The 27,490-nt window shown below is 37.9% G+C and overlaps 1 protein-coding gene across 6 annotated transcripts in view; it reads left to right on the forward strand.

Moving 5' to 3' along the window:
* Positions 1–23,613, forward strand: part of MGAT4C (MGAT4 family member C) — a 316,615-nt gene extending 293,002 nt beyond the window's left edge. For 2 of the 6 annotated variants that reach the window (XM_086887803.1, XM_023932983.2), the window contains 4 exons: positions 9,928–9,978; positions 14,388–14,541; positions 18,736–18,883; positions 20,715–23,613. In XM_086887803.1, coding sequence (XP_086743929.1) covers positions 14,401–14,541; positions 18,736–18,883; positions 20,715–21,871 — 1,446 coding nt within the window. In that variant the 5' untranslated portion in view covers positions 9,928–9,978; positions 14,388–14,400 and the 3' untranslated portion in view covers positions 21,872–23,613. Of the gene's footprint in view, positions 1–9,927; positions 9,979–12,055; positions 14,542–17,180; positions 18,113–18,735; positions 18,884–20,714 lie in introns of those variants that run through there. The other 4 variants (XM_086887804.1, XM_023932993.2, XM_023932974.2 and 1 more) reach the window with 3 other exon arrangements.
* Positions 23,614–27,490: the final 3,877 nt, after the last annotated feature.

Genomic DNA, 27,490 nt, shown 5'->3' on the forward strand with positions numbered 1-27,490 from the left:
CATAACATATAATATGCAATTTATTTATAATCATCTTTGTTTCTGTAGATAGACTAAAACAGACTAGGCTCTTTACTTCACACAAACTTGCTGGAATACCCTTTATTTGGCAACAAACCAACTTTTCAATTATGTTAAAATAATGTATTGTCATAGCTCAATGGAATCACAGAAAGATGTTATTTCATCTATGAAATAATACTGATGTTACAGTGCTATATCATGTTGATGTTATAGGATTTGTACAGTCAGAGGTCAAAAGAACATTAAAAGGCTAGGCTGATATCTGCAGTCTAGATGCATTAGAAGTGACACAGAAAATGTTAATTTTATATTAGAATCTCAATGGTCATTAGAGCTCAAGCATTCAATGGTATAAAAATTTCAATAATATTGAAATTCTTCTACTTCTCCTTCTAAGCCCAAGTTTAAAAAATACTGCATATGTCCTGAGAAACTATTAGATACTATAGCATACTGACAGCTGATGGCACCTAAAAACATAGCTGCATTCTGGCCTTTGGTTTCATGCCCTGGAAGTCACCAGGAGGAGTGGAAAGCAATGACATCAGTTGCCATGTAACTTCACAGCTCTTCTTGAAGTGTCTTCCAAAAGTCATGGTGAAATATTAAAAATATCCCAAGCACACACATAAAGAAATTTTGCCAGCAAAGAATTCTAAAAATGTTCTAGTACATAAGCCCCTCTTACTACTATATTTATTTCAATCTAAGACTGACAACTAAGAAACCCAGAATTTTTGGCTTTTCCCCTTCATTATTTTTCCTGTGCTTATTATCTGCATTAACGACTCATATAGAATTAATAACTGTAAACTTAAAACAAAAGAAGCTGAGTATCAGCATGATTTTTCCACTTTCAGACAATTCAGTCATTTTCCTCTAATTTAGTACAGTTTTATGTCTGAGTCACATATTTCCAATATACAAATCAGCAAGTCACTCTGTGCTTGCTTGGCTGCATTTGCAGATATGTTTAGTCCCACTTCCCTAATCCACACACAGAAGAGTTTGTCATAAAACTTAGTTGCTAAATATTTACAGTTTAAAAATATTGAGCATCAGCAATACTGTGAATAATTTCTTTCCCAAGGACATTGTGCCTGCAGTGGATGAAGATATATCCATGGTCTCTAGAGCTTCCATTAAAAAGCATATTCTCACACAGCTTGCAGCCAGAAAGCAGGGCTTCAGCATACCTAGCACTTGTTTCAGAAGGCAAACATTGTAAATAATGAATGCCCCCTTCCTCCTCCTTTCCTTACCTTTTATATCTGAGCTGACATCATATGGTACAGAATATCCCTTTGATCAGTTTGGGTCAGCTGGCCTAGTTGTGTCCCTTCCCAGGATTTTGCCCACCCCCAGCCTTCTGAATGTTGAGAGACAGCCTTGGTGCCGTGCCAGTGCTGCTCAGCAGTAGCCAAAACACACTGGTGTGTTATCAGCACCTTTCTAGCTACCAATGCAAAGAACAGCTCTGTGAGGGCTGCTGTGGGAAAATGAGCTCCATTTCAGCCAGGCCCAGTAGGTGGGTTGAATACCCCAATAGTGCGGTGAAGTGAAACAGCTCTCTGACTTACTGTCCTGCCATACAGAAAACTTACTCCACCTAAAATAAGTTCCCCCATTAGCACAACTTTAGGGCATGAGTCTGGTGTGGCTGTTAAGCCCTTCAATGGGTATCTCTTCCACCTTTCATATACCCTGCAGTAAAGCTATTAGGTACCTACTGTGTGGCATACAGCTAATAGTTGGTCTACTGTGTGCTGTACTGTGATGAATCTATTGAATGGAAGCTTTAGAAGCAGCAAAACCATGCTGCCAGTGGGGGAAGCTGCAGGGTCTTGTATTCAGAGAAGTGGTTTGTGATATACACAAAGGGAACTGTCTTGGGATAGACAACAACACAAGCTTTTTAATGGAGGGAAACTTGCAGCAGTCTACTGTGGAAAAGATGTGCCAGCTGTACTGCCATAGATGGGGATGATCAAGGATGTGTTCTTGTGTTATTGTAGAATTAAGACATTTCTGAGGAAAGGTGTAGGTCTGTGCTGTAGTTCCATGTTTCGGAGATAGAGACAGTGGCTTATTGATTATGTGCTGTCCATAGAAAGGAAGCAAAAAGAAATTACTAAGGGAATGTGAATGGAATTCCTCCCTTTGTGTATCTATAACTGAGCATGACATCTCAGACTATTTTTTTAGCCAGTGAAGAGAAATTGGCATTTTGAGGGCACAATTCATCTGTTGTATTTAGAAAATAGTCTTTTAGTGACATGAATCAGGGTTTAGAAGTACTTTTATTTTCATTGGCTGTGAATTGAGACTAAGTATGACTAGCTCAGATTTCTGTGTTTGGTCAAGCAAATGTCATTTTAAGAAGACAATGAAGCACAACTCCAATGAATTCTCAAAGGGACATACATCCAATAGATATATCACCCAATAATCAGTAGCAGAGCGGTGGCCTGAAAGTATCACCTCAGGAACTTTGTGCATCTGTCAATACAGTTCTGTGTTCTCCTGTAGTCATTCCTGAAAGCCTTGTTTGAAAAGATGCCATGTCTCTTGTCCTTGAGGCTCACTTAATCTATTTACATTGTAATTCATTAGAAAAACATAGGGTACTGAGATTTTATGAGCATTTCTTGTCAGTGCTGAGCTAGAGTTTTCTTTTCCCTCAGCTCTCTGTAATATCACTGATGGTGAGAAGCCTCTACAAAATGTGATTCAGAAGGATATTGCAAGGTTGGTGTTCCAAAGGAGCCAGTTTGAGCAAAGTGGCACATGTCATTACATAAGACTCACCATTCAACTTATTTCTGCATTTCAGGATCTATTTAGAAATAAGAGGGCTAGTGTGTCTAAAACAGGCAAACCTAGGATGGGATGTAAAATATAGAGTAAAATGGAAATTGTTTTTTAACTTCCCATGGAGATTTTATTTCTGTTATTTTTATTTTTACTTTATTTATAAATTTATTTATTTATATATTTACTTATTTATTTATATATTTATTTATTTATTTAAATTTATTTATTTATACATTTACTTTAGTAAATATATTTAAATAAATATAAGATATTGTGGATATTCTGGTTGTTTTTCTTCTCAGCAAAAATGCTACACTTTGCTTCTAGTACATAGGTCCAACTAAAAGTTTAATTTATCAGTTGGTCTTGTTTGAACTTTACTTCAAAATATGTTTGGTTTTTTTTTTTTAAGAGAGAAACTCTTTTACAGTAATTTTTTGCCCCCAATCTCTAAAATTCTCTTTTCAAACTACACTGCAGCTGCTGGCATTGTAAAAGGAGATAAAACAGATGTTAAAAGTGCACATTTGGATATATTGAGCTTATTTTTGACCATACAGTGAGAAATTCCTTCCTGCACATGTACTGAATTTAATTGAAATAACTTGTTTATTTATTAACCATATTTTTATATATTGATTTAAGACATATGAAAGAGTCTTCAGTCATTAATGTAAAACAATATTTAATAACTTCTTCAGAGGAAAACTGGATTGGAAGTTTACCTTAAAACACTCAAAAAACCCCTATCAAATATATTTATTAAAGATTTATTCACCCTCTGCTACTAAGATTTGATTATTTAACAATTTATTTGTGAAAAAAATAAGGAATTCAAAAATATTTTTTGCACTAGAAACCTCAATAACTAATAGTATTTTATTGCAATGGCTTGAGTTTATTTATAATAACTGAAATATAGAATAGTGGAAAAAGTCATTTAAACCTTTATTGATCATCAGGTTTGAGATGTGGTAAGGGTAAAAAAGCCTATTTGGCACATCCGACATGTTGACCATATCATGCAGCTAATTTGTTGATGTTTTTTCTTCAGGTTTGCTTTGGTTTGTTTTCTAGAAAGGCAAGGAGGAAAATTTTTTGCTTAGGTTGCAAAACTATCCCTGGCACAACCTAACAGATGCCACCAAACAATGCTACTAAAATATAAATTGAAGCTAGAAGTAAGATGAATTAAACATCTACAAAAATGGGAAACTAATCTGCTGCAAGACAGAGGTAGTAACACCTTCTTCTTCTCCACTATCTCTTTGAATAATGGTGCATCAGTTCAATGAAATCAGGCTTCAGCTGCTCACTGAATAGCAGAGATTTCCATAGGCACAGGATTTGGAGAGATGTTCCCTTCTCAAACTGAACTAGTTTTACTTGACAGGTCACAGAGATAAAGGGTAGCATGGCCATGCTCACTGAAAGCAGCTTTAGATAAGTCGCTGTGCTTGCAGAGATCCCATGCTACTCAGCTTCATGGATCTGAAACGCCTGTTAGCTTGGCATGAAGCTATTCATCCAAGGTCTCTTTTCACTCTGCCTAGAGCCACTTTCATGAAGTCTGTGGGAAATCTGATGATTAAAGTTGAATTCATCATCGTTGCAATTGGAAGCTGCCGTGCACCTGGTCTGCCTCCTTCCTATGAAGGATATATTCACAAGGTCTCTAAACAAATATTAACTCAGAAGCAGTGCTGATACTGGCAACAGAGCTATTTACCCCTAGATCCTGCTTGGCTTGCATGATCAAATTGCATTAGACTACAAGATAACATTGCAGATTTTAGGTACCTCTAAAATTATCTTTCTTCCTTACACAAACATCAACTGATGTAATTGATCAAGGCCAGACTATTCCATAAATAACACAGTCCACTCAACAGCAAAAATAGTTTTAGATCTTTCCTGTTAAAAATCAAACTAATGCAATCAAGACTACTGGATTTTGAACTCATGAACAGTTTTGGAGCTGTAAAGTTTTTTACTAGTTAGATGAAAAATCAAAGATGTAGAAGGTTAGATGGGTTTTTACTAGTTAGATGCAAAATCAAAGCAGATTTTTGGGTATTTTGTATTTTGTCCACACACTGGATTGCTTCTGTTGAAAAAAAATTATCAAAAAGTATGCTTTGGATGTGAGAATAGATGAAGACACAAAACATCAAAAGAAAATACAAAAAAATACAGCATTTTGTAAAGAACTTGTTTCATCTTATATATGGTTATTCATCAAAACTTACTGAAGTTTGTTGTGGTTTTGTTTTATTTTTTAATAATAGGCCAATTGTTGGTCACACACACCCATCCATAGTTTTCTAAGCCTTCTCTACAAAATGAGGTTTTTTATTGATCAGGAAGCTAGTGCCAGGGTGTTCAGTGGAATGTCTTAATGAAACTTTTATCTTAGAAACAAATTAGTGGAATGGCCAGTGAAAACAAATTTTCTAGGATTTAATTTTCTACTCTATTTTACATTATTTCCCAGGGGTACCATGACCTTCACAGATACACGACTTTCTGCAAATATCCAATTATGTGGTAGAATCTCATGAGTTTGAGAGTTGCCCCTTCAAAGTTAGACAACTTTCTAAATGGACTTCTTTCCTCTTCTGAAAAAGTTAAACCTAGTCTAAGTAGACATTAAAAGCCCCAACCATGCCATTAAGAAAAAAAAATAAAATAATAATTAATAAGGAAAAATGTGATGCACATATATGGAACTTCATGGAAGTTCTTTGTTTTTTAGTTGAGGAGTTTGGATCCACATTGGGTTTTCAAATAACAAAATGATTGTAGATGGCACAAAATTGGGAGGAGAGCCTGATATGCCACGGAGTTGTGCTACAGTTGAAACGGACCTTGACAGGCTGGAGAATTGGGCTGACAGAAATCTTGGGCGTCAACAAGGAGAAGTTCAAAATCCTGCACCAATAACAACCCCTGACACCAATATATGCTGGGGACCACCCAGCTGGAAAGCAGCTTAGTAGAAAAGCACCTGGCAGCCACCGATGACATGAATTTGAAGAAGAGCCAGTAATGTGCCCTTGCAGCAAAGACTGTGGGGAAATAACAGAAGATTGGCAAGGAGTATTGTAAACACACACTCAAGTGACTTACAGCTGGGGTGTCAAAAAACACATATATCATATTAATTGCTGTTTAGCCTTGTGTGTTTGACAAGCAGAACATCTGTGTTTAGATAATATAGGCCTGTGATAGGCTTAGAGACGCCCTATCAAACATTCTAGAGATTTATTCTCTGCTGCAAGAAAGACCAAGCAGAGTGGTAAACTATGCCTGTGCAATTCCCTGATACACAGGCAAAACCAGCAGGTTCAGTGACCCTCTAGCATGGACCAAGCTCTACAATGCCTGCAGCTCTGCTTGTGTGCCTGGGTGCTGTTTCAAGGATCCCCAGATGGTGGAGTAACAAAAATAAATGTACTCTGTGATTTTTGATATTATTGATTTGATATTGATATTTTTATATTTTTTCCTGCTTCCTGCCTGTGCTGACCCTCACAAAGGTAAATGGCATCCTGGGCACCTTAGACAAAGCACTGCCAGCAGGTCAAGGACTGTGCTGTGCTTGGCACTGGTGAGACCTGTTCCAGAGTGTTGTACCCAGTTTCAGGCTCCCCAGTAAAGGAGAGACATGGACATGACAAACAGAGTCCAAAGAAGGGGCTAAAGGATGTTTAAGGGACCAGAACATCTTTGCTGTAGGAAAAGATTGAGACAGCAAGGGCAGTTAAGTCTGGAGAAGATCAGGCTCAGAGGGAATCTGACACTGTGTATGAGTACCTGAATAGACAATGCAAAGAAAGCAGAGCCAGCATTGCCCAGTGACAGGACAGAGTTAATGGACACAAACTGAAACACAGGAGGTTCCCTCTGAACATCATTTGCTCTGAGGGAGACTGAGCACTGGCACATGCTGGCCAGAGAACGTGTGGATCTCACTCCTTGCATATATTCAAAAGCTGTCTAGAGGTTCCAGGTGGCGCTACACAGACACAGAGAGTGACACAGATGACTTCTATATGTCCCTTTCAGCCTCAATCTTTGTGTGATTTTTCAGTTCTCTGAAAATCACTCACCTTTCTATTATGTAAGGCTACAGAGTGTGCTGATGAGAAAACCATGAACTGATTTCATCAGAATCAGATGAAACTCTTTTCACCAAGATTAGTCAGCTTTGGTCAAACATTCCTGTTCATTATTTTTTATCCCAAAAAGATGTTTGTCTTGGTTCCAGTGCAATTCCATTAAAACAGGGTTGTCCTTGGCACTCGACAAGCTCTTAGCTCTAAACCTTGAAGGCTGTGGGACATTGAGGTATAAGTTAACACATGGAGGAAGTGTTGCTGAGACATTAGCTCATATAGTCAGTGCTTTGGGTGAAGGGACTGAGAGCTGAGGTATCTTCACACCAGGATGTCCCTCTAGTTTATTCTTGATGGTCCCTAATAGACTCAAGGAATTTAGTTTATCTGATAGCCTGTAGCTTCTCATAATCCCAGTACTCTCATACTGTACAAATGCACTGTGTGGCAGCTTTTCATTAAATTTTTATCTTCTGCTGAATCTATCAATACTTTTGTCCATGTATCCCTTTCATTAACTGATGAGTCAATAGATAAAATCTACTGGATATATATGTAGCTTAATATCTATCCTATATTTCTAAAAGTTCTCTTGTCTGAATGATGCCCAGTGCTATTTTCAATGCACAGGATTTCTCCCTGTATTTTTGATGCAGACTCCTGTATCTCTGAAAGCTTCTAATCTCACTCTCCCTGGATGTCAGAGTTATCTGTTTCTTCCCTCTTCATGCCCATACTGTTTTATTATACTCTGCTTTGTCTCTGTGGAACAGAAGTCCAGGATTATTTCCGGTTTCTTTGTTATTTTTTTTTCTTATCTTCCAGGTTTTTCCACATGCCATTAACTCTCTGTCTATATCATTTTTCTAAAACCCATATTTTACACTACAACTTACTTGATAAAATATATTCAGTGGTATACAGCCACCCATCCAATGATGGATTAGATAGTGCTTTACCATCTAAGTCAATGCAACTTCACACTTCTTAGTCATCTCTTTCCCTTGATTAGACTTGACTCCTCCATGCCAGAAGAAATGCATTACATTTTGCTGAGAGAGCTGCAGCCAGAGTTTTGTGGCTTCATTTTGTATCACTCTGAAGCTGTCAGAGAGGAAAGACATTTCATCCACCAACACCTGCTTTGAATTTAAGCTCTTTGCTTTTCTGTATTGTTTAGTAACTTGCCTCAGCTGAATCATCTGTTTCCTCCCAAACTCTCATCCCTTTCCCAAAACTGTTGGGGTCTGTATATATCTGTATGCTACATTAGTGTTTGAAATAATCTCCCACTTTCTGTGGATCAAGGATAATAACACTTTCAAATTCTTTTCTAAGACTTCTTTTGCCTGTTCTTTTATCAGTGTCAATTTTGCGTAATCTCCCTACTAATATACCTCCATTTTTTAACATCCTGTATCTAGAACCCAAATTCCAGATGATATAATAATCTTTAAACCATTTTTTAAGCATGTGTAGCCACACAATCTACTTATGGCTAGTTTAAAACCTGAGCTCCTCTGGATTTGTGAGCTTCATTCTGAGTTAAACTTTGCTTTCCTTCAACATAGTTTTTTTTCCTCTGCTGCCAGTGGCAGTGAACATCCTGACTGTCAGCCTTAAACATTTTATATGTACATTCAGGCTTTCAGTAAGGCAGACAGCGAGTCTGCCTGGGAGTCTATCTGAGCCCCATGGAATAACCTATCCATTACAATTCTCTAGTACACTAGCCTCTGTAGCTCAAGTCTACATCACAATTTAGGATTTGTTTTTTTTAATCTTGTATAAGAAAAGCATGGTACATGCAAAATATAATAATAACCATGTAATAAAAATGGGTTTTCTTGGGGGGGTTCCCTTTTTCTCTTTTTTTTTTTTTGGAAAGTGTTTCCTTTGTGACTTTATAAAGATAACTGAATGCAATCCTTGAGGTATTCTGTGCAGCCTTGCACAAAGAAAAACTGAAAAACACATTGAACAAGCATTAAGAGCTGCAAGGAAAGCAGTTCACTAACAGAGCGGTAGAAGAGTCTATCACAAAACTGAGGGATGAAGTGCCTGCTTCTGAGTGTCTCAGTCAAATCAGGGATTGCAATAAAGTTTGCAAGGATTTCAATAATCCAATCATGTTATTTTTGTGTTGTGTCATATAATAAATGTGGCAGTGGATCTGCTCCACCTCAAGGGATATGGACGCTACAGTGACAGGTAAAGCTACCTGCCTCATTTGAAAATATTAAAATAATCCAGTTGCCATTTCTCACAGTCATCAGTGCCTCTGTAAATAAGCCACTTTTTTTGAGCTGCTTGGCCACAGCACTCAAGCAGACCAGAATATAATACAAAGACCACCTCATTGCTCCACCCCTGTACAGCTGCAGATACAAGCAGATTAACTGTATTTAGGTAAGGCTAAATCCTTAACTTGTGTTGGCCTCCTTAAGGGTAAAGTGACACCACAGGGCCTTTTTATGTATCTGTTTATAGAGAAAATATGTAAGGAAAGTAAGTGACAATCTCAAAAAGCAGGAAAAAGCACAAATCCCTAGGATTATTAGAAAGTGATGAAGAATTAGAATAGATCAAATATGAAATGGTTTACCAGAGTGAGTGTGCATGAATGTGGACTACAGAAATTATTCTACGGATTGCAAAAAGTCTTTTCCTCTGAAAAAGGAAAATAAGGGAAAAAAATCTTGATTTATGTAATTTTTTCCTCTTGGGAATAGCCGCATTGAAATCCAAACTGAAATTTGTTTTAAAATTTTAATAGAGGTAAATTTAAATATTTTCATTTCAATTTTTGGTTTCAAGAACTTGACATTAAAAACAGTCTCTTTCTGGATGGTCATTTGGGATTTAAATTTTTTTAAAAAATGAAAGAATTTAAAATTCTTCTGTGTTGCGAATTGTGCAAGAGAAGACCTTGCATTACCATGTGAAAATCAATTCTTGAACTTTTACACAGATTTCACACCTTTGTAGATCCTATAAAGAACTGCATCTGCACACTATAAAGGTATGTCATTGAATTTTTTGGCTCACACCCCTTATATGTGTATTGTTTTAGAAAGACAAAGGAATTATAATTTCACATTACCATGTAAAACTGTACATGTATGCCTGATACCAACACATCCATGTACATAGAGATCTGTGGTCTTACAGGTTTCCTCTCTAGAGACTGAGGGAAGCAATACATCTCATTTAGAAAGGAAAATATTTATAATTTATGCATGTTTATTAATTATTTTGTTTAACTGCTTAATGTCAGCTTTATGAAACAAATTGAATTTATACCATTCTGATAGCTACTTAATTGTGCATGAATAATGAAGACATAAAATCTTGAAGCAAAGCTGTGCCTTCAGAATTGAATTATGAATTGTAGCTTTTTTTCAATATCAAAGTAAAAGATTTTTATTAATGGTTAATATTCTGCTCAAATGGTCTTAAAGAACATCAGAGGTCTCACTGCAGGAAATTCTGAGACTATTTTTCAAAAGATGAATGACATTATCTGCAAAAAAAGGGTAAGATTCACCTTTTTTTTCTGTGCAAATTTCACTGGTGTGGTGTTCCACAATGTGATCCACAGACTGGATACAGAGATGCAAGAGGAGACAGCTCTAGGAAGATGTAAGGAATTCTGCATGTACATATGTAAGATCCTGGGCTAAAGGCTTACAGAGTGAGGATGGCAGCACCTTCAGACAAATGCTGGCTGGGGACAGTGTGAGCAGCAGGCTGGGGACAGTGTGAGAACCCGGCTGGGGACAGTGTGAGCAGCAGGCTGGTGACAGTGGTGAGAGCAGGCTGGGGACAGTGAGGAGCAGGCTGGGGACAGTGTGAGGAGCAAGCTGGGGACAGTGTGAGCAGCAGGCTGGGGACAGTGTGAGGAGCAGGCTGGTGACAGTGGTGAGAGCAGGCTGGGGACAGTGAGGAGCAGGCTGAGGACAGTGTGGGGATCAGGCTGGGGACAGTGGTGAGAGCAGGCTGGGGACAGTGAGCAGCAGGCTGGGGACAGTGGTGAGAGCAGGCTGGGGACAGTGTGAGCAGCAGGCTGGGGACAGTGTGAGGAGCAGGCTGGGGACAGTGTGAGCAGCAGGCTGGGGACAGTGTGAGGAGCCGGCTGGGGACAGTGGTGAGAGCAGGCTGGGGACAGTGTGAGCAGCAGGCTGGGGACAGTGGTGAGAGCAGGCTGGGGACAGTGTGAGAACCAGGCTGGGGACAGTGGTGAGAGCAGGCTGGGGACAGTGAGCAGCAGGCTGGGGACAGTGGTGAGAGCAGGCTGGGGACAGTGTGAGCAGCAGGCTGGGGACAGTGTGAGCAGCAGGCTGGGGACAGTGGTGAGAGCAGGCTGGGGACAGTGGTGAGAGCAGGCTGGGGACAGTGGTGAGAGCAGGCTGGGGACAGTGAGCAGCAGGCTGGGGACAGTGAGCAGCAGGCTGGGGACAGTGGTGAGAGCAGGCTGGGGACAGTGAGCAGCAGGCTGGGGACAGTGAGCAGCAGGCTGGGGACAGTGGTGAGAGCAGGCTGGGGACAGTGGTGAGAGCAGGCTGGGGACAGTGAGCAGCAGGCTGGGGACAGTGAGCAGCAGGCTGGTGACAGTGGTGAGAGCAGGCTGGGGACAGTGAGCAGCAGGCTGGGGACAGTGGTGAGAGCAGGCTGGGGACAGTGAGCAGCAGGCTGGGGACAGTGTGAGGAGCAGGCTGGGGACAGTGAGCAGCAGGCTGGGGACAGTGAGCAGCAGGCTGGGGACAGTGAGGAGAAGGCTGGGGACAGTGAGCAGCAGGCTGGGGACAGTGAGCAGCAGGCTGGGGCTGGCCTGGCGAGCCTGCGCTGCCCCCTGGTGTCAGCAGCGGTGGCAGAGCCTCCTCCAGGGCGGGACCCACCGGGGCGCGCCCTCCTTCGGGCGTCCTTCCCTGCCGTGCCTTCGCTTGGTACGGACCCACCAAGAGATCTGATGAACAGAGGACCCCCAGTGGCACGATGTTCTGCTTTCAGGTGTTCCCACGTGCAAAACAGTGATGCAATGGCTTCGTGTGAAAGCAGCAGGAGCAGTGCAGCTGTTTTCTTCGTGGTGACTACTGTGCTCTTCTCTCTCTGTATGCCAGTTTTAGTCACGACAGTCTTATGTTTCTCTAGCCTCAACTGTGGAATTCCCTCTGTACTTATTCCTAGTCCAACAAAGGAATGCTCTAATACAGTATGACCAGGAAATATAGTTCTATGCCCCTTCCTCACCTTTGGGGATTTCAGACAGGGGCTCAGGGCATAGATGGAGAGCTGTGTACCACAGTCCAGTCACATACATTCATCCTGTGACTTTTATTTATTTATTTCCAAGTTTGGTTGTTTTTTTGTAAACCCAAGGAAAATGTAATATGCTGACTGTGACTGCAAGCACTCTAACCCAGACTAACTGCATTTTCAATAATCAGGATAGTTAATGCCACTAATATGAGAAGTGTCAGTATTTAATCCATCCAGTGATCCTCTGATTGATTTTTAAAAGAGTGTAGTGATTTGAAAATCAGTAATTGTACCGTGAAGAAAAGAAGGGAGGGGGCAGAGGAGAAGGGGACAAAAAAAAAAAAAAAAAAAAAAAAAAAAAAAAAAAAATTGAAACACAAATTGTATGTGTACCACAGGCTTTTCTAAAACAGGGGCAACCTTTCATTTCCACCACAGCCTGCTGGAATCCACAGACAGCTAACAACCACTGTGCTGTCACAGGGAGTTGCATGGTCTAGTGATTAGAGATTCATGTCCTACCACCTCCTTCCTGAAGTTTATTTTCAATATCCTTAGATATTAAGAAAAAGGAAATCCTTGATGTAACTTTAAAAAATATCTACACTGGGGTTTTAAGCTTCTGAGTAATCAGGTTTCTGTAATTCAGCCCACCCTAAATAAAGACAGACAAAAATATATATTGTTACTGATTCCTTTTTTTCCTTCTTTCAGCCTGTAAATTGGTTTTATTCTCAACACTGTGAATATAAAAACATTCTGTGTACAACCAGCCTCCATTTACTGCAGTTCATTTTGAATCTATAGATTCCTTGCAATTACTAATTGTATTACTAATATTTTATATATTTGGCTCCTGTTTCTCTAGAGTCTAATGGACTCATATTACATTGTTAAATGTATTTATTCAGTTTGGAAAAACAAATATACATTGGATTTTGTGCTTGGTAGGTTTTTCGTTATTAGGACAGAAAATTTTCTGTATGACATGACAAATAATTTACGGAACTCCTAATATAGCCTATTTCATATCCGTGTAGATGTTCAACACTTTCAAAAATGAAGGTATTTAAGTGCAGGGTTTAACCATTGCATGTGTAGAGTTTTTTACTACTTTACACAGGTTGGCTATACTCTTCTTTTGCATATAACTTATATATATTCAATTTGATTGAAGAATCATTATTTACTGTGGAAAGTAGTCAAAATATGAGTAAGAATATAATACATAAAAAATAGGTTTATAGTCTGATGTTTTTCTAATAATCCCTCAGAATTTCAGCAGTGAGATCTTTAATTTAGGGCCAAATCTTGTTCAAACACATACAGTCCTACACAGATTAGTGCTTACAATTTGGTGGACAAGAACAGCATTCATCTTGTTTTACAGAATAAAATGTCTAAAATGAACATGCAACATTGCGATATGACTAGACATTTCTCTTCCTTCACCTTGAACAGAAATTCTCAGGGGCTCCATGATCTCTGTGCCACCCTTATTTGATTTTTCTAATCAGATTTGTAAGGATTTCCCAGTACTCTGTTTAGATGTGTCTGGCTGAAGGTACCCACCTTGATTTGGAAGATGGAAATAATACCTCCACTGAGAGTTTTCCCACCCTAGTACAGAGGCCGAAGGCTAAGGGATGTTAAACAGTCTTGCTAGTGCTTTTTCACTTCAGGGAAGGTACCTTATTTGTGCCTGGAAGCTCTGATATACAGAATTCTTCTACTGGTAACAGCAGTGAGTCATGGAATGATTTCCTCCTTGCCTGGCCTGTTGACCTGGCCTGTTGTTGGGAGGAGATGCAGGTACCTGGGGGATCAATGCACAGCATCATCTCTAGCCACCAAATTGGGATCTGACAGTTAAGCATAGAACTAAACTGTTGATGCACTCCTGCCACAGTGACATCATAAGCTCATTTTAAAATGCATATGACAGCAGGTATGTATTTTTTCCTTTACTGACACACACACAAAAAAAGGAGCTTAGTTTATAGTTAAGATTGTGTATTAAACCTGAAGATGACAATGGTTAAATGAAATTAATTCTGCCTCAAAGTGCAGTCTGTGTATGTTTGAAGGGATTTGATACCTCTGAAGGTAAGTTTAGTTGTTGTCATGCTTATCAGGTGGACCATTCTTGTAACACTGTGGTTTTATTCATAGGTGACACTACTGTATGCAGTTCTTCACGAGACACAACTTGAAATATTTTGATAAAATGAGATGCTTGCGGAAACGATCAGCAGTGTCATTCTTAGGAATCCTTGTTGTTTGCTTGCTGTTCATGAACTTGTACATTGAGGATGGTTATGTTTTGGTAAGTTGTAAAGAAGTGATTGTGGAACAACAAAACAGTAAAACACCCCTAGTAAAACAGTAAATTATTGAGGATAAACTATGTCTGAACTATTTGTGTGAGCTGGGAGCTTCTTTTTCAGTATACACTGCAAATCTCACCTCTGAATGCTGCATTAAATGTTATTATAGAAATAAAATTATAAAAGAAAATTTACACCCATTCCATCTACTTTAAGCTCCTTGCATAAATAAATTCATTTTAGTGAGTTTATTTTGTATTTTTCTTACTTTTTTGTAATTCAGATTTTAGTCTGATGTGTTCAGTGCTACAGCATAAAAAATTAGACAAATGAAACCTAATGTAAGTTTATGTTTTTGAAAAAAAATGTGGAAATATTTATGTTAGGAATTCCAACAAATAAGCTATTGACAACATAACATAACTCTATGTTTTGTGTGTTACCTAGGGGTGTTTCAGTGCTGAATGCCAAGTGAGTCCTGGAGACTCGATTAATGGATTGAATTTCCAGTTCTTTGGAGATTGGACTGGGCCCAGTGAAAGAACATAGTGATTGAAAAACTGGATCTTGCAAATAGTAAAATGACTAAATTGAATTTTTTATATTGTGATATGACTAGATAGTGCTGTCTGTATCTTGAATTGAACAGGGACAGTATGGATTTTCCAATATTTTGAAAGATGAATTCTGATCTCATTTGTGTCTACATAAGAACAAGAAAAGAAACATAATAGTAGGTCAAAAAGTGTAATATACAAGTAGTAAAATCCTTACATTATTTATCAGAACCATGTATACAGTCCTAGTTAATTTAAAATATTATAATTATAAAATTACTTAGAACAGTAAATATTTACAATATTAATATTATGCTAGTACTTTTTTAAGTCATTGTAAAGATAGGCCATGCTTGTAACATGTCACTCCATTACAGACATATTTCCATGTCTAACACTGAGGATTTGCACTTTTTTATGTATTTCACATTTCTTGGTTATGAAATTTGACCTGGCTTATCACTTTATTTTTCCTTGTGGCATTTTCCCTAATATTTCTTCTCTGCTCACTAACTGTTTCAAAGTCCCCCAGATGTTCTTGAAAGTGCTTTTATTATCACTGCTAATGGTGTTCCTCTTGGCTTATTTTTGAAATCTATTTGCCAGCTCCCCAGATGGCTCCATGTCTTATTCTTAATTTGCTCTTCCCCCACCTCTCTTTTATAAATTCACTCTCTTTCATTGCTTCTCTCATCACAGTTTGGCATGTTTGCATTCATGTAGCCCTCAGCCAAGTCTCTTGCCAAATCTCCTGAGAGTTCTTCCAGGTCTCTTGATACCTTTATGGTCCATCAAGTGTTTTTCAAATGTGTTAGGATGTTGACTTTTCAGCTTATTTATTTAGTTTTATTCTCAAATTTCCTGACCCTGTCTGACAGCTCCAAACACACCATGTCTGGTGTGCTTGCTGAGGTAAAAGATGAGCAATTTCAGTGTTTGTGGTGAAGAGAAATACTTAGGGTAAAATTTTCAAGGACAGCAGGCTAACCAGTTTCCCTTAGGGAATGAAAATGTGAAAGTCCTCAGAGCCCCAAAGGCTCTCTGAATTGCAGCCAATCTCTTTCTGGACTGTCTTCTAAAGGTAACTGGTAGAAGGAAGACAACTGACCCAGAGTTCCTCCTCCCAGTCTCAGACCTTTGCACCACCCTGTGCAAAGGGTTGTGGTGCTGGTGTCTCTGGCACCAGATGTAAGACAAGTGCTCTTTTTCAAAAAGCTAGAGTATTAAAATGACAGTAATTCTGGTAAGCCCTAAGGGAGAAGAGAAACTTTCTGGTTTTGTTCAAAGCATCTCACATGTCCCTTCACTGTTTTCACATCCCTTCACTGTTTTCTGCAGGGTATTTGCTGCAGAAATGGAAAGGGCCCATGTGGCAGAATAGCTGAAGTATACTGGGTAGAGGGTATGCAGTTGTGCAGTGCTGATACATGTGTATTAAAAAAACAGTTTAAGGTGCTTCATCTGCAGCATATGAACTACACTTGATCAAGCATTTTGGAGACATGTTAAACTAAAATATACCAGATATCACGATATAAACAAGGGGGTCTTATACCTATTCAGAGCTGTAAGTGGATTGTAAGTGAAGCATGTGTTCTGCACTCTTTTATGAACACTAATCACTATTTTTGGCACTATGCAAAGAATAGCACTATTGCAATTGATACATCATCCTTAGGAGAGTAGAGTATCTTCCTAAAGGGTGGAGAACTCTGGCACTTCATCCTCTGACACCCAACATGAAACTCCCAGCAAACACTGGAATGTAAGTTAGAGGTCAGTTTACAAAGCCAAAACCATTCTAGAACAAGCTAGAGAAGAAAACCAAGGAGAGTTAATCAAGCTCCTCAGCTTCACTGACCTCTGCATAGTAGTCAGAGATAGAAGAAACAGATTTTAATCTTTCGAAAAAATCTAATTTCAGTTTTTCCCATCATTCAACAGAATAATGAAATAGCAACTATTAAAAAGAAATGTTAGCCACAAAAGGGATTTATTAAAGAGGGAAGAAAAAAGGAAAATTTTTGTGGTCAGTTTAGATATTTTGCTTGTTAAAATCAAAACATTTTCTTCGGACATTGTCTATTTCTAAACATTTTATGTAGCAAAACCTCAGCAGAATAAGTTTTCATTCTATGACCTTATGAAATAAGGAATCTTGATGCTCCGTTCTGGAGCCCATGACACAGTGTTTTGATACTATTTTAAAAAGAAAGTTTTTGGACCAGCCTTTTTTATTTTTCATTTGACATTTTCATGGAAAATCTCCTGAAGTTTTGGTATATTTTCTTCCTAGATCACTGAGTCACATTTTAATCTTGAACCTAATCATCAAACTTCCCCTCATAATTTATGAGCAAATGCAAAGTGGCACATAAGCACTAGAGAGAAATTGCTCAAGAGTCACTGAAGATCAAGAGAGCATAACAGTGCAGGTAGATGCCTCTGGATGTCTGCCAAAGATCTTTACAAAGCTCAGAAGTGGATTATTTACTATTTCTGTGCAGGAAAAACAATGAACTATAAATGAGTGCAGCATCAGTTTACAGAAGTACTTCTTTGTGCTATAAAATTTATCTTTTGACACATTTTTAATATTTATGCCATTAAATATGAGCGTTGTTTACTGTTTCTGTGGCTGTTCTTGTTAGCAGCAGTACTATTACTGCACAATGCTCCCATTTAAGGACAGATCCGGAAGTTTTAGTGCATTAATATACTGCATTTATCAGAAGAAACTAACTCATTCATACATGTGCTTGTCATCAGACTAAATGAAACCAGATAAATTAAATAAGCATTCCTGCTTTTAAACTCAGTCTTCATGACCTCTTAGATATTCTCCCTTTTCTTAAGGACTAAGGAACAGATTTTTCCTGGGGCCCAAGTCATCTTATGCACAGGGCACTTATGCATGATGAAGCCACTCTTTCTCTTCTGTGCCCTCACTATGACTAGGGAAGCCTCTTGGAAGAAAAGGACTGAAGAAGGCAGGAAGAAGAGGCATGGCACGGTGATAAACGTTCATTTTGACTATGCCATCAAAAAGTGTTCTCTAAATTCAGAGAAACTTGTACTGTCTGCATGATCACAAGCATTTCAGCTTATTGCAAACCTGAATGGAAGCTTCTGAGAAAAATGAGCCAGATGCCAGGATCTAGATTTGTCTTTCCTTTGCAGCAGTTTTTGTAGATTTTTTAATCACTGAAAACATTTTTTTTTAATCTTTCCTGTTTCTACATCTGTGAAAATTATTTTATCTGATGCTGACTAATGTTTTCTTATCTCTCTTTTGAGTACCACAGTATTTTTTGGCTAATAATTTAATGTTTGCTACCTTTCCAGAATTTTATGAAAAGTATTTTTTTTTTCCTTATACTGTAATCTGAAGGTTTATAGTAGATTTTCTGTAGCCAAAATGTATGATATTCAATAATGCTTTTGGGTTTGGGGGGATTTTGTTTGTTTGTTTTTGTTTTAAATGAGGTGACATCCACATGCTTTCATGAAAGCTGAAACTGAAAAATGTTATTCTTGGAAACCTGCCTGTCCATGTTTCCTCTCTAGCTGGCATTCACAAATGTGTTTCTCTCTGTCTCTCTCCCTTTTTTGTTATTTTTGTTTTCCCGCTAATAGGAAGGGGACAAGCAATTAATCAGAGAAACAGCCACCCACCAGCTCAACCCAGAGCGTTATGTTCACAGTTTTAAAGATTTGTCTAATTTCTCAGGATCTATAAACATTTCCTATCGCTACCTAGCTGGCACACCTTTGCCAAGGAAAAGTAAGTAACTGCAATTTGAATGTTGCAAAATGAGGTACCTTAAGAAGGAGTGAAATCCATATAGTCCCTGTGGTATTTCTATGCAAGAGGGGCTGAGTTAGGCAGTGACAGTCACAAGAGTGCTGGTGAGACAACTATCATAGGCCATTCTTGAATGGCTGCTGGTCTGTAATTAGCAGTGATTGCCCCACAGCCTGATTACCTTCTGACCAAAGGCCTGACTTGTGGATATCCTGCAGGCAGCCCCTGGGTGGTCCATGTGAGCATAATTCCATTATCTCCTCCCAGGCAAGAGGAAGCTGATTTAGAAAGCAGAAGCAAGGCATGTGCTGGTGGTGTTCTGCAACCACCCTCTGAGACCATACTGTCAATCTCTGTCTAACTGGTAAATCCTATCTTAAGTATGCTTGGCATCACATAGATACACCCCTCAGGTCCACTATTCTGCCAGCCCAGCAGCTGCAAATGGACCTCCTTGTTCCTTTAGCTGTGCTAAAATGGGAGCTGAATTGTGCTATTATTGGGACTGTAAAGGAGGATTCTTCTCACAGCCATCTGCAGATGGACTATGTAGTTATTTTTATTTCAGAGATGGTTCTAGACCTTCCTTTAAATGTGAAATACAGCTATACCTAGACTTCAGGCAGGTGTCCTTTCACCTGCTTCCAAATGGTTCCGAATCAACCATTTCACATACATAAACAAGGCACTGAAGTCCAAGGCCAGGAGGTAAAATAAAATAATGTATGAGTTGTAGAAAGCTATAAAGTTTGTTCAAATTAGATTTGAAAAATTTTGGGCTCTGTAGGCAGTGTAAATGACTTCTGGAGGTTGTACTTGACTGTACAACTTCATTTTGAGCAGACAAGCCTCAAGGGAAACACTGAATGACTATCAGAGCAGCCTTTTAGAAAGGACTATATTTTAAGAAATCTGGGGTAGGTTCAACCTAGGTACACTCTATCAATTACAAAGTCTTGACATTTTTTGCATCAGAAGTTAGAAAAATAGAGATATATTAGCAAATATCTGAAAAAAAAAGACCCCTAATTTGGAATCCTGGTAAAAATTCAATGGCAACGACTACAAAACAGCAGAGATTAAATTTCTTGTTTTATAAGATATATCTCTGTCTAGAAAGAATGTAAGAGCATTAAAAATTATTTGTACAAGCAAGGAGAGAAGTTCTCTTCTACTTTAAAATAATGTCTAAATTGTATCTTCCAAGAGGGTGCTCCCTGTAAAATGCTTAATGAGTCCTGAAAGAGGGTTAGAAGAGAAACTACTAGCAAGGAAAAACTAGACAAATGCACCTAAAAATGAACACACTGAGAAACAATTATCCATGCAAAACTCATAAAACTGTCAAGTTATGCACAGATGCAACTAGACTTTTAGAGGCCTTAAAATGATAAAAGTGCTGCATTTGGTAGTTCCTTGCTTTCAAAATACGGTGTGAATAATCCCCTCATAATCCCCTTTCTTTTAGCAGATTTACAGCCTTATCGTTGTATACATGGTTTTGTCTACAAGGCATAAATGTACACACTGCTTTGCCATTTGTCCCCTGCATGCTACTCCTTGCAGTAATCCAGTGAATGTTTAACACAATAGTCTCCATATGTCTGTTTGCTTGCAATATCATACCTCTTAATGAAAAGGCAATAAAGGTCCCTTATAGCATGCAGCTTAATAAATTCACATACCAAATTTCTCAGTCTTCACCATTCACAAGGTTTGTTTAATATAAACACAGCTCTGGAGAATATCTGTGATAAAATTGCTTCCAGTATCAGATACTCAGTTTTTGTTTGAATTGTCTTTTGTACAGGGTATCTTACGATTGGCCTTTCCTCTGTAAAACGGAAAAAGGGAAACTACTTGCTTGAGACCATCAAGTCCATATTTGAGCAGTCAAGCTATGAGGAGTTAAAAGAAATTGCAGTGGTAGTACAGCTGGCAGATTTTGACTCAGCCTGGTGTGAAGGGATGGTCCAGGATATTTCACAGAAATTTGCACATCATATAATTGCGGGCAGATTAATAGTTATTCACGTCCCTGAGGATTACTATCCTGTACTGGATGGCCTTAAGAGAAATTACAATGACCCCGAGGACCGTGTGAAGTTTCGATCAAAACAAAATGTAGATTATGCTTTCCTTCTAAACTTTTGTGCTAATCTCTCTGACTACTATGTGATGCTGGAAGACGATGTTCGCTGCTCAAAGAATTTTTTGACTGCTGTTAAGAAAGTAATTACCTCACGAGAAGGATCCTACTGGGTGACACTGGAATTCTCCAAGCTGGGGTACATTGGAAAGCTTTACCATTCTCATGACCTACCACGCCTGGCCCATTTTCTATTGATGTTTTACCAAGAAATGCCTTGCGATTGGCTGCTCATCCACTTCCGTGGGCTGCTAGCTCAAAAGGAAGTGATACGTTTTAAGCCATCTCTCTTCCAGCACATGGGATACTACTCGTCTTACAAAGGAGCTGAAAATAAGTTAAAGGATGATGATTTTGAAGAGGAATCCTTTGATATCCCTGACAACCCACCTGCAAACTTGCACACCAATATGAATGTATTTGAAAACTATGAGGCAAGCAAGGCTTACAGCAGCATTGATGAGTACTTCTGGGGCAAAGCTCCTTCTACTGGAGACTTCTATGGCATCGTATTTGAAAAGCCCATTAAAATCAGTAAAATTAAAGTTGTCACTGGAACTGAAGATCGGCAAAATGACATTTTACATCATGGGGCCCTGGAAGTAGGTGAAAAGATTGTAGGCAGTAAAAAAGGAAGACAATGTACGACTTACTTGAGACTAGGGGAGTTCAAAAATGGGAATTTCGAAATAACAGATGTAGAGCACAAAGTTCTGTTTGATATTAACTGCATGAGAATACTTGTTACTAAAAGTCAAAAAGAATGGTTGATCATTAGGAGCATTAGCGTCTGGACTTCTCAAACACCAAATCAATAAAGCAAGGCCACCTGAGAAGGTACAGGGTGCATACAATCAACTGGGTCACAACTGGTGCCACTACCCAGAAAAACAGACACTTGTAGCTCTTCACTAGAGACACTGAATATCTGGGGAAACCACAAAACAAGTAAAGCAATTTATTTTTTACCAGTTTGGTCAGGCAATATACAAACATTTATTTGTTGAAAATTTTGAATTTTATAGAAAACAAAAGGTTCTCATACCTCTCTTGAGATCTTTAAACCCTTTTTTTATTATTATTTCTCTGTAAGAGAGATCTTGTGGACTGTACAGAACAAAAACTCCCACCTTATAATTGCCAAAAGGTTTAAATCTATGACCATTATGTTGTGAAAAGAAATTGGATTGCACCTTATGCACATAAAAATTTAAAATCTTATGGTAGTATGCATTTGTACTGTAGTTGGTAATGTGTTTCTTTTCCAGGCAGTTGTGACAAGGAGATCTGTCCTGAAACTGGCAGTTTACTTCTGAGCACTGTAAGAAAATAATGTGGCTAGTCATTGCAACTTCTTGTCAAAAGGGAATGTATAAAATTATAAATTTGACATGACAATTATGTAAAAAATAGATAATTGCATCTGTTATTCTGTCTCAACAAATATCCTTTGTTCTTTTTCCTGGATCCTTACACTGAAATGAGCACTACTTGGATTCTATATTACCTAAGGGACCAATTTACTCTCCTTACTTGTTCAAATTGCCTCACACCAAGCAAGCCTTCTGCTTGAGTACCAATGTCATTATCAAGCCCAGGTACCTCAAGAGCAGCACTGTTCTCTTAGAGAGACATTTTAACAGATCTCAGCTTCAACATCTTCTGTTCTTTCATGCTATGGAGAGCTCCCCCTGAGAAATTTGCAGATAGCTGTATACTGCAGCCTGGTTTCCAAGGACTGTCATACCTTCCATATCTACATGTCCAGTTCATGCATGATACAGAGGGAAAGTGTACTGGGTTAAACAGTTGGGAGTGAGTGTAATCTCCAGTCTGTCCTGGATGATCTGTAGTCAATAGAAGAGACACAAAATGAAGAATCTTAATACAAAGAGAAATTAATATGTTTCTGAATTGGGGCTTTTTTTTTGGTGTTTTGAAGTTTTTAAACTTTCTGATCCTGACAGTATTGTAGACATCTTCCCACTGCCACTTGTTATTTCCTATAAACATATTTTTCCCGGCTTTAGTCAATAAACAGAAAAGTTCCTCCAGTCCATATGACTTCAGTGTTAGCTCTGGGCTTCTAGTGTGTCACACAGGGAGGCTGTATAGCATATGATTTACACTATATGCATACATTTAGGTTACAGGATCTATGGACATTTTCCTCTAAGAAATTCCCTAGATTGTCCCAGCAGACATACTAAGAAATATATGATTAGCAAGTGTGACAGAGATGAACATTGTATTATCAATCTCATGAATACTGTGCTCATCACTAGATTGTATTTAGTGGGGTTAGTTAAACCTGGAAGGCAAGAATTAAATTTCAAGAATGCTTACACTGACAAAGAGTGAACTAGCTTCTGGATGAGTACATACAAACCTAACATGAGTATTTCAGGAGGATAAATTATTTTTAAATCTACACAAAATATCAATGCAATTGATCTTGCTTGCTCAGAAATTTGGATAAATTCAGATCCAACTTTGGCAAAACACCCAATACAGAGGTAAAGTATATTGTCAATTAAATCTTCTGATATCTGCTTCTACATAATTCAGAAAAACATCTTTTTCTCAAAGAAAGTCTTTTTGTTTCTTTGTTCCTTAATATACACCTAAATCTCTGGGTTTTTATATACATATCTTTAATAAAATAGATTAAAAGTGTCATACATGTTTGACTTGAAAAGGAAAATACAAGCTCTTTAAAAAAAAATGCATGCTTATCTTAAATAATTATAAATACTTATGAAGGAATTGTTTTTAATATTGATATTCCACATTTCAAAAATAATTATCTGGTAATTATTTATTAGTCAAGCTCCATTTTTTTTTTAATAAGTCATCATTCCTTTTATAGGAATGATGACTTTTATAGGACTTCTAATAAGTCATATTTTTCCTTTTATAGAATCACAGAATGGTTTGGGTTTAAAAGGACCTTAAAGATCATCTAGTTCCAACCCCTCTGCTATGGACAGAGATGTCTTCCACTAGACCAGATTGCACAGAGTCACATCCAGAACAGTTCTGAACACCTCCAGAGATGGGGCATCCACAACTCCTCTGGGCAGCCTATTCCAGTGCCTTGTTGCCACAGTAAAAGATTTCTTCCCAATTATCTACTCTAAACCTACTTTCTTTCCACTTCAAGCCATTCCCCCTTGTCCTGCCACTACATGCCCTGGTAAAGTCCTTCTCCAGCTCTCTTGTAGGCTCACTTTAGTAGCAGAAGGTGCTAAAAGGTCTCCACAGAGCATTCTCTTCTGCAGCTGAACAACCCCAACTCTGAGCCTTTACTCATAGCAGAGGTGCTCCAGCCTTCTGATCATCTTTGTAGCTCTCCTCCGTATCCACTTGATCATTTGATCATTAATTTGTAATTCATTAACTTTCTTTTATCCCTATTAGAGCCAAAACAAACATGACTAGGTTAACCAGGAACCTTTATTTTTATTGAGAAATGCACTATGTCTGAAGCAATCTTCTAAATTAGAATTGAAAATACACTCAATCCAAAAATTTCAAATACCCTTGTAATCAAAACCATAGGTGATATGAATGGCTACTTGAGTTCTTCATGATGATGAGAGGCCACACAAGAGGTTTGCCCTGCACATTCATCTCCTAGAAAAATAGAGATACAGGAGATCTATTTTCGTGTGATGACATATAATATATACAAATCTAGATAAAACTACATGATACATAGTAACTTTTACAGATAATTTCCTATCAGCAATACCATTCTTCCCAGAAGGAATGTTCAGGGTCTTCCTCATAAATACTATCTTGCAATGAGAATAATTTTTTTGAGCTTTAAAAAAGGGAATATGTATCTCCACCTCAATCCAAAGAATTATTTACTGCATATTGGTTTAACAATTAAATTAAGTATAGAGAAAGATTAATTTCAATACCATATCCATAATGGTAATCTGCTGTTAAATTGCCATGAAATTGGATTGGCATCCGGGCAGATATTAGACTAATTTTCAGCCACATTTCTAGATGTTTTTCAGCTGTCATGCTACCTACTACTCCTCTTGAATAAAATTCCACTTTGCTCTGATAGTTGTAAAAAGGCTCTTAAAATTCCATGTAGAACTTGAAAGTACTTTAAGTAGGATTATATTGCTGATTAAACTCTTTTCCAGCCCTTTGCTGGGCTTATGTGAGAATTTCACATTTAACAAGTAAAGCTGAACATCAAAAGCTGATGTTCATTTCCTCTGTTCAGACAGTTAAAGAGCTGTCTCCCTTCTTTATTGCTATTTAGCCATTAATGTTGGTTTTACTTTTGCCAGACTGAACTTTGGAGCAACAATTTAAAGCATTCTGTCTTTTTTTCTTTAGTATACCATGCACCACTAAGGGCAGAGATCTAAAGGTGTAAGTTAAACCCTTACACCAGCCTCTGCTGCTACTGAAAGTCCCTTCCTGCATGCTCATGCCACCTGGGATATTTCAGTTAATTTATAACTTTAGAATCTATTCTGTTTTCATGTTACAATTTCACCTGCACACACAGCCATTCCCTTCTTCTCTCTTTAATTTCAATACTTCATAAATGAACTTTATCTTGGATAAATATTGCCAAACCACTTTCACCCCCATTCAGGAAACTGGGTTGGTTACTTCCATTTATTTCTCAGAATTACTTCCTGCTTTTGGCCATTGCTCACTACACTTAAATGCCACATTTGCTGAGAAGACAATAAGCATGCTCTAATGAGACACTCTTTTAAAAGAGACATACTAATTCTTTTTGGTTTTTTGCCATATAACTCTAAGAGTGCACTATCTGATTGTGTCAAGATTATATGCATACCATTTTACCTCCATGGAAATCCCGTAAAGCAAACAAGTTTTATTAATCACTCCTACAAATGGTTCCTGGCAGTGGTCTGGCTTTGCATTTGCAAAATGAGCCAGATTTCTCTCTTCCACAGAGCTGAATAGCAACTTTCAAGGAAGGGGAAATAAAAAATCCAAACAGGTCTTCTCTCTAGTGGTTGTCTGCTACCTTTCAAAGACGCAATTTCTTCCCTGTGTTTCCTCTCTTCTTTCACTCAAAATTGTATATTAAATCAACATGAGGTCCTACTTGTTCCCAATACCTCAATTCTCCCATCAACTCTCCCATCTGCACACTCATACTTTTCTTTTGGAAAGGGATAGTTGTAGTTTTAGTTTATGCAGAAATCCTTACAATTTGGGGAATAAATGCCACAACATAGCCAGTAAATTTTTACAGAGGTCCATGTTTATTCTTTTAAACGCTCAAAGTGTGATATGCAATATGTTCACTCAAAGTAGAAAATATGTTTACTCAAGCATATTTGTGATAACTGCTCCTCACATAAAAACAAACAAAGAAAAAGCTCAGGTAAGGCTTTTTAGGTAAGTAAGTGTGGCATGTGCATACACAAGTGTATTAATAAAAACCCCCACAAACCCCCACATCTAAGGCTGTCTTCTGTACTAAAGACTTCAAGCTCTCTGGCTAAAGAGAGAAACCAGTGTGTCAGAAATAATTTGGATATTAACTTTTGTATGGTTTATCTCTCGTTCTTTTGATACTAAGCCAATTCCATAGAATATAATCCCTTGGGTTATATCACTTGCCAAGTTGTTTTGTAAACAGATGTTCCTTTTCTTGAATATTGATTATAATTAATATATTTACCTTGTCCACAGACTATTGATAACATTTTTTTCTTGTTCTGTTTTTTTTGAAAGCTCATTTTTTTTCTGTTTTAAACTGATGAAATATGTTTGTTTGTTTTTTAATAGCTTTAGCATAAACATTATAGAACAAGGGAATAGGAGTCATGTTTAATCTGGTATGAAACTGAAATCAACTGTTTTCATAATATCATATTTGATAAAAGGTATCTAATTCATTAAAGTGTATTTAAGCATTTATCTGTTCTAAAGAAACATAGAATATCTTTGTTTCAGGACTCTGTGATAAAAAAAATCTCATCTAAGACCATATGATTGGAAAAATTCCCTTTTCCACACTTTCAATTGTTCTGCCAGCAGCATTGATTCACATTTTTTCAGTTCTGCTTCATGGTCAGATCCCACTGGGTTTGAATACATTTAGTTTAAATACATTTAGTTAACATTCACCTTTTTATGCTTATTAAAGATTGAACATCTGTCTTTCTGTCCTAAAGAAAAAAATATTGTAAAAATCTGGTTAATGTTTCTCATTGTTTTGATAATTTTTGGCTAATATTTGCTTTTATTTATTTTTCTTCATAAACATAGCTTTCTTGAAGAGTGAAAGGGGAAAAAAACCTGGTTACGTTTCTTCATCATCTATTTCTGTCATCACCTTCTTCATATCCAGATTTCACTACTCACTTGCTCACTGCAGGCACGTGCTCATGCAGTGAAAACACAAATAAATGGAAAGG

Source organism: Cyanistes caeruleus, chromosome 4 (assembly GCF_971803275.1).
Source record: "Cyanistes caeruleus chromosome 4, bCyaCae1.hap1.1, whole genome shotgun sequence".
NCBI classification, from domain to species: domain Eukaryota; kingdom Metazoa; phylum Chordata; class Aves; order Passeriformes; family Paridae; genus Cyanistes; species Cyanistes caeruleus.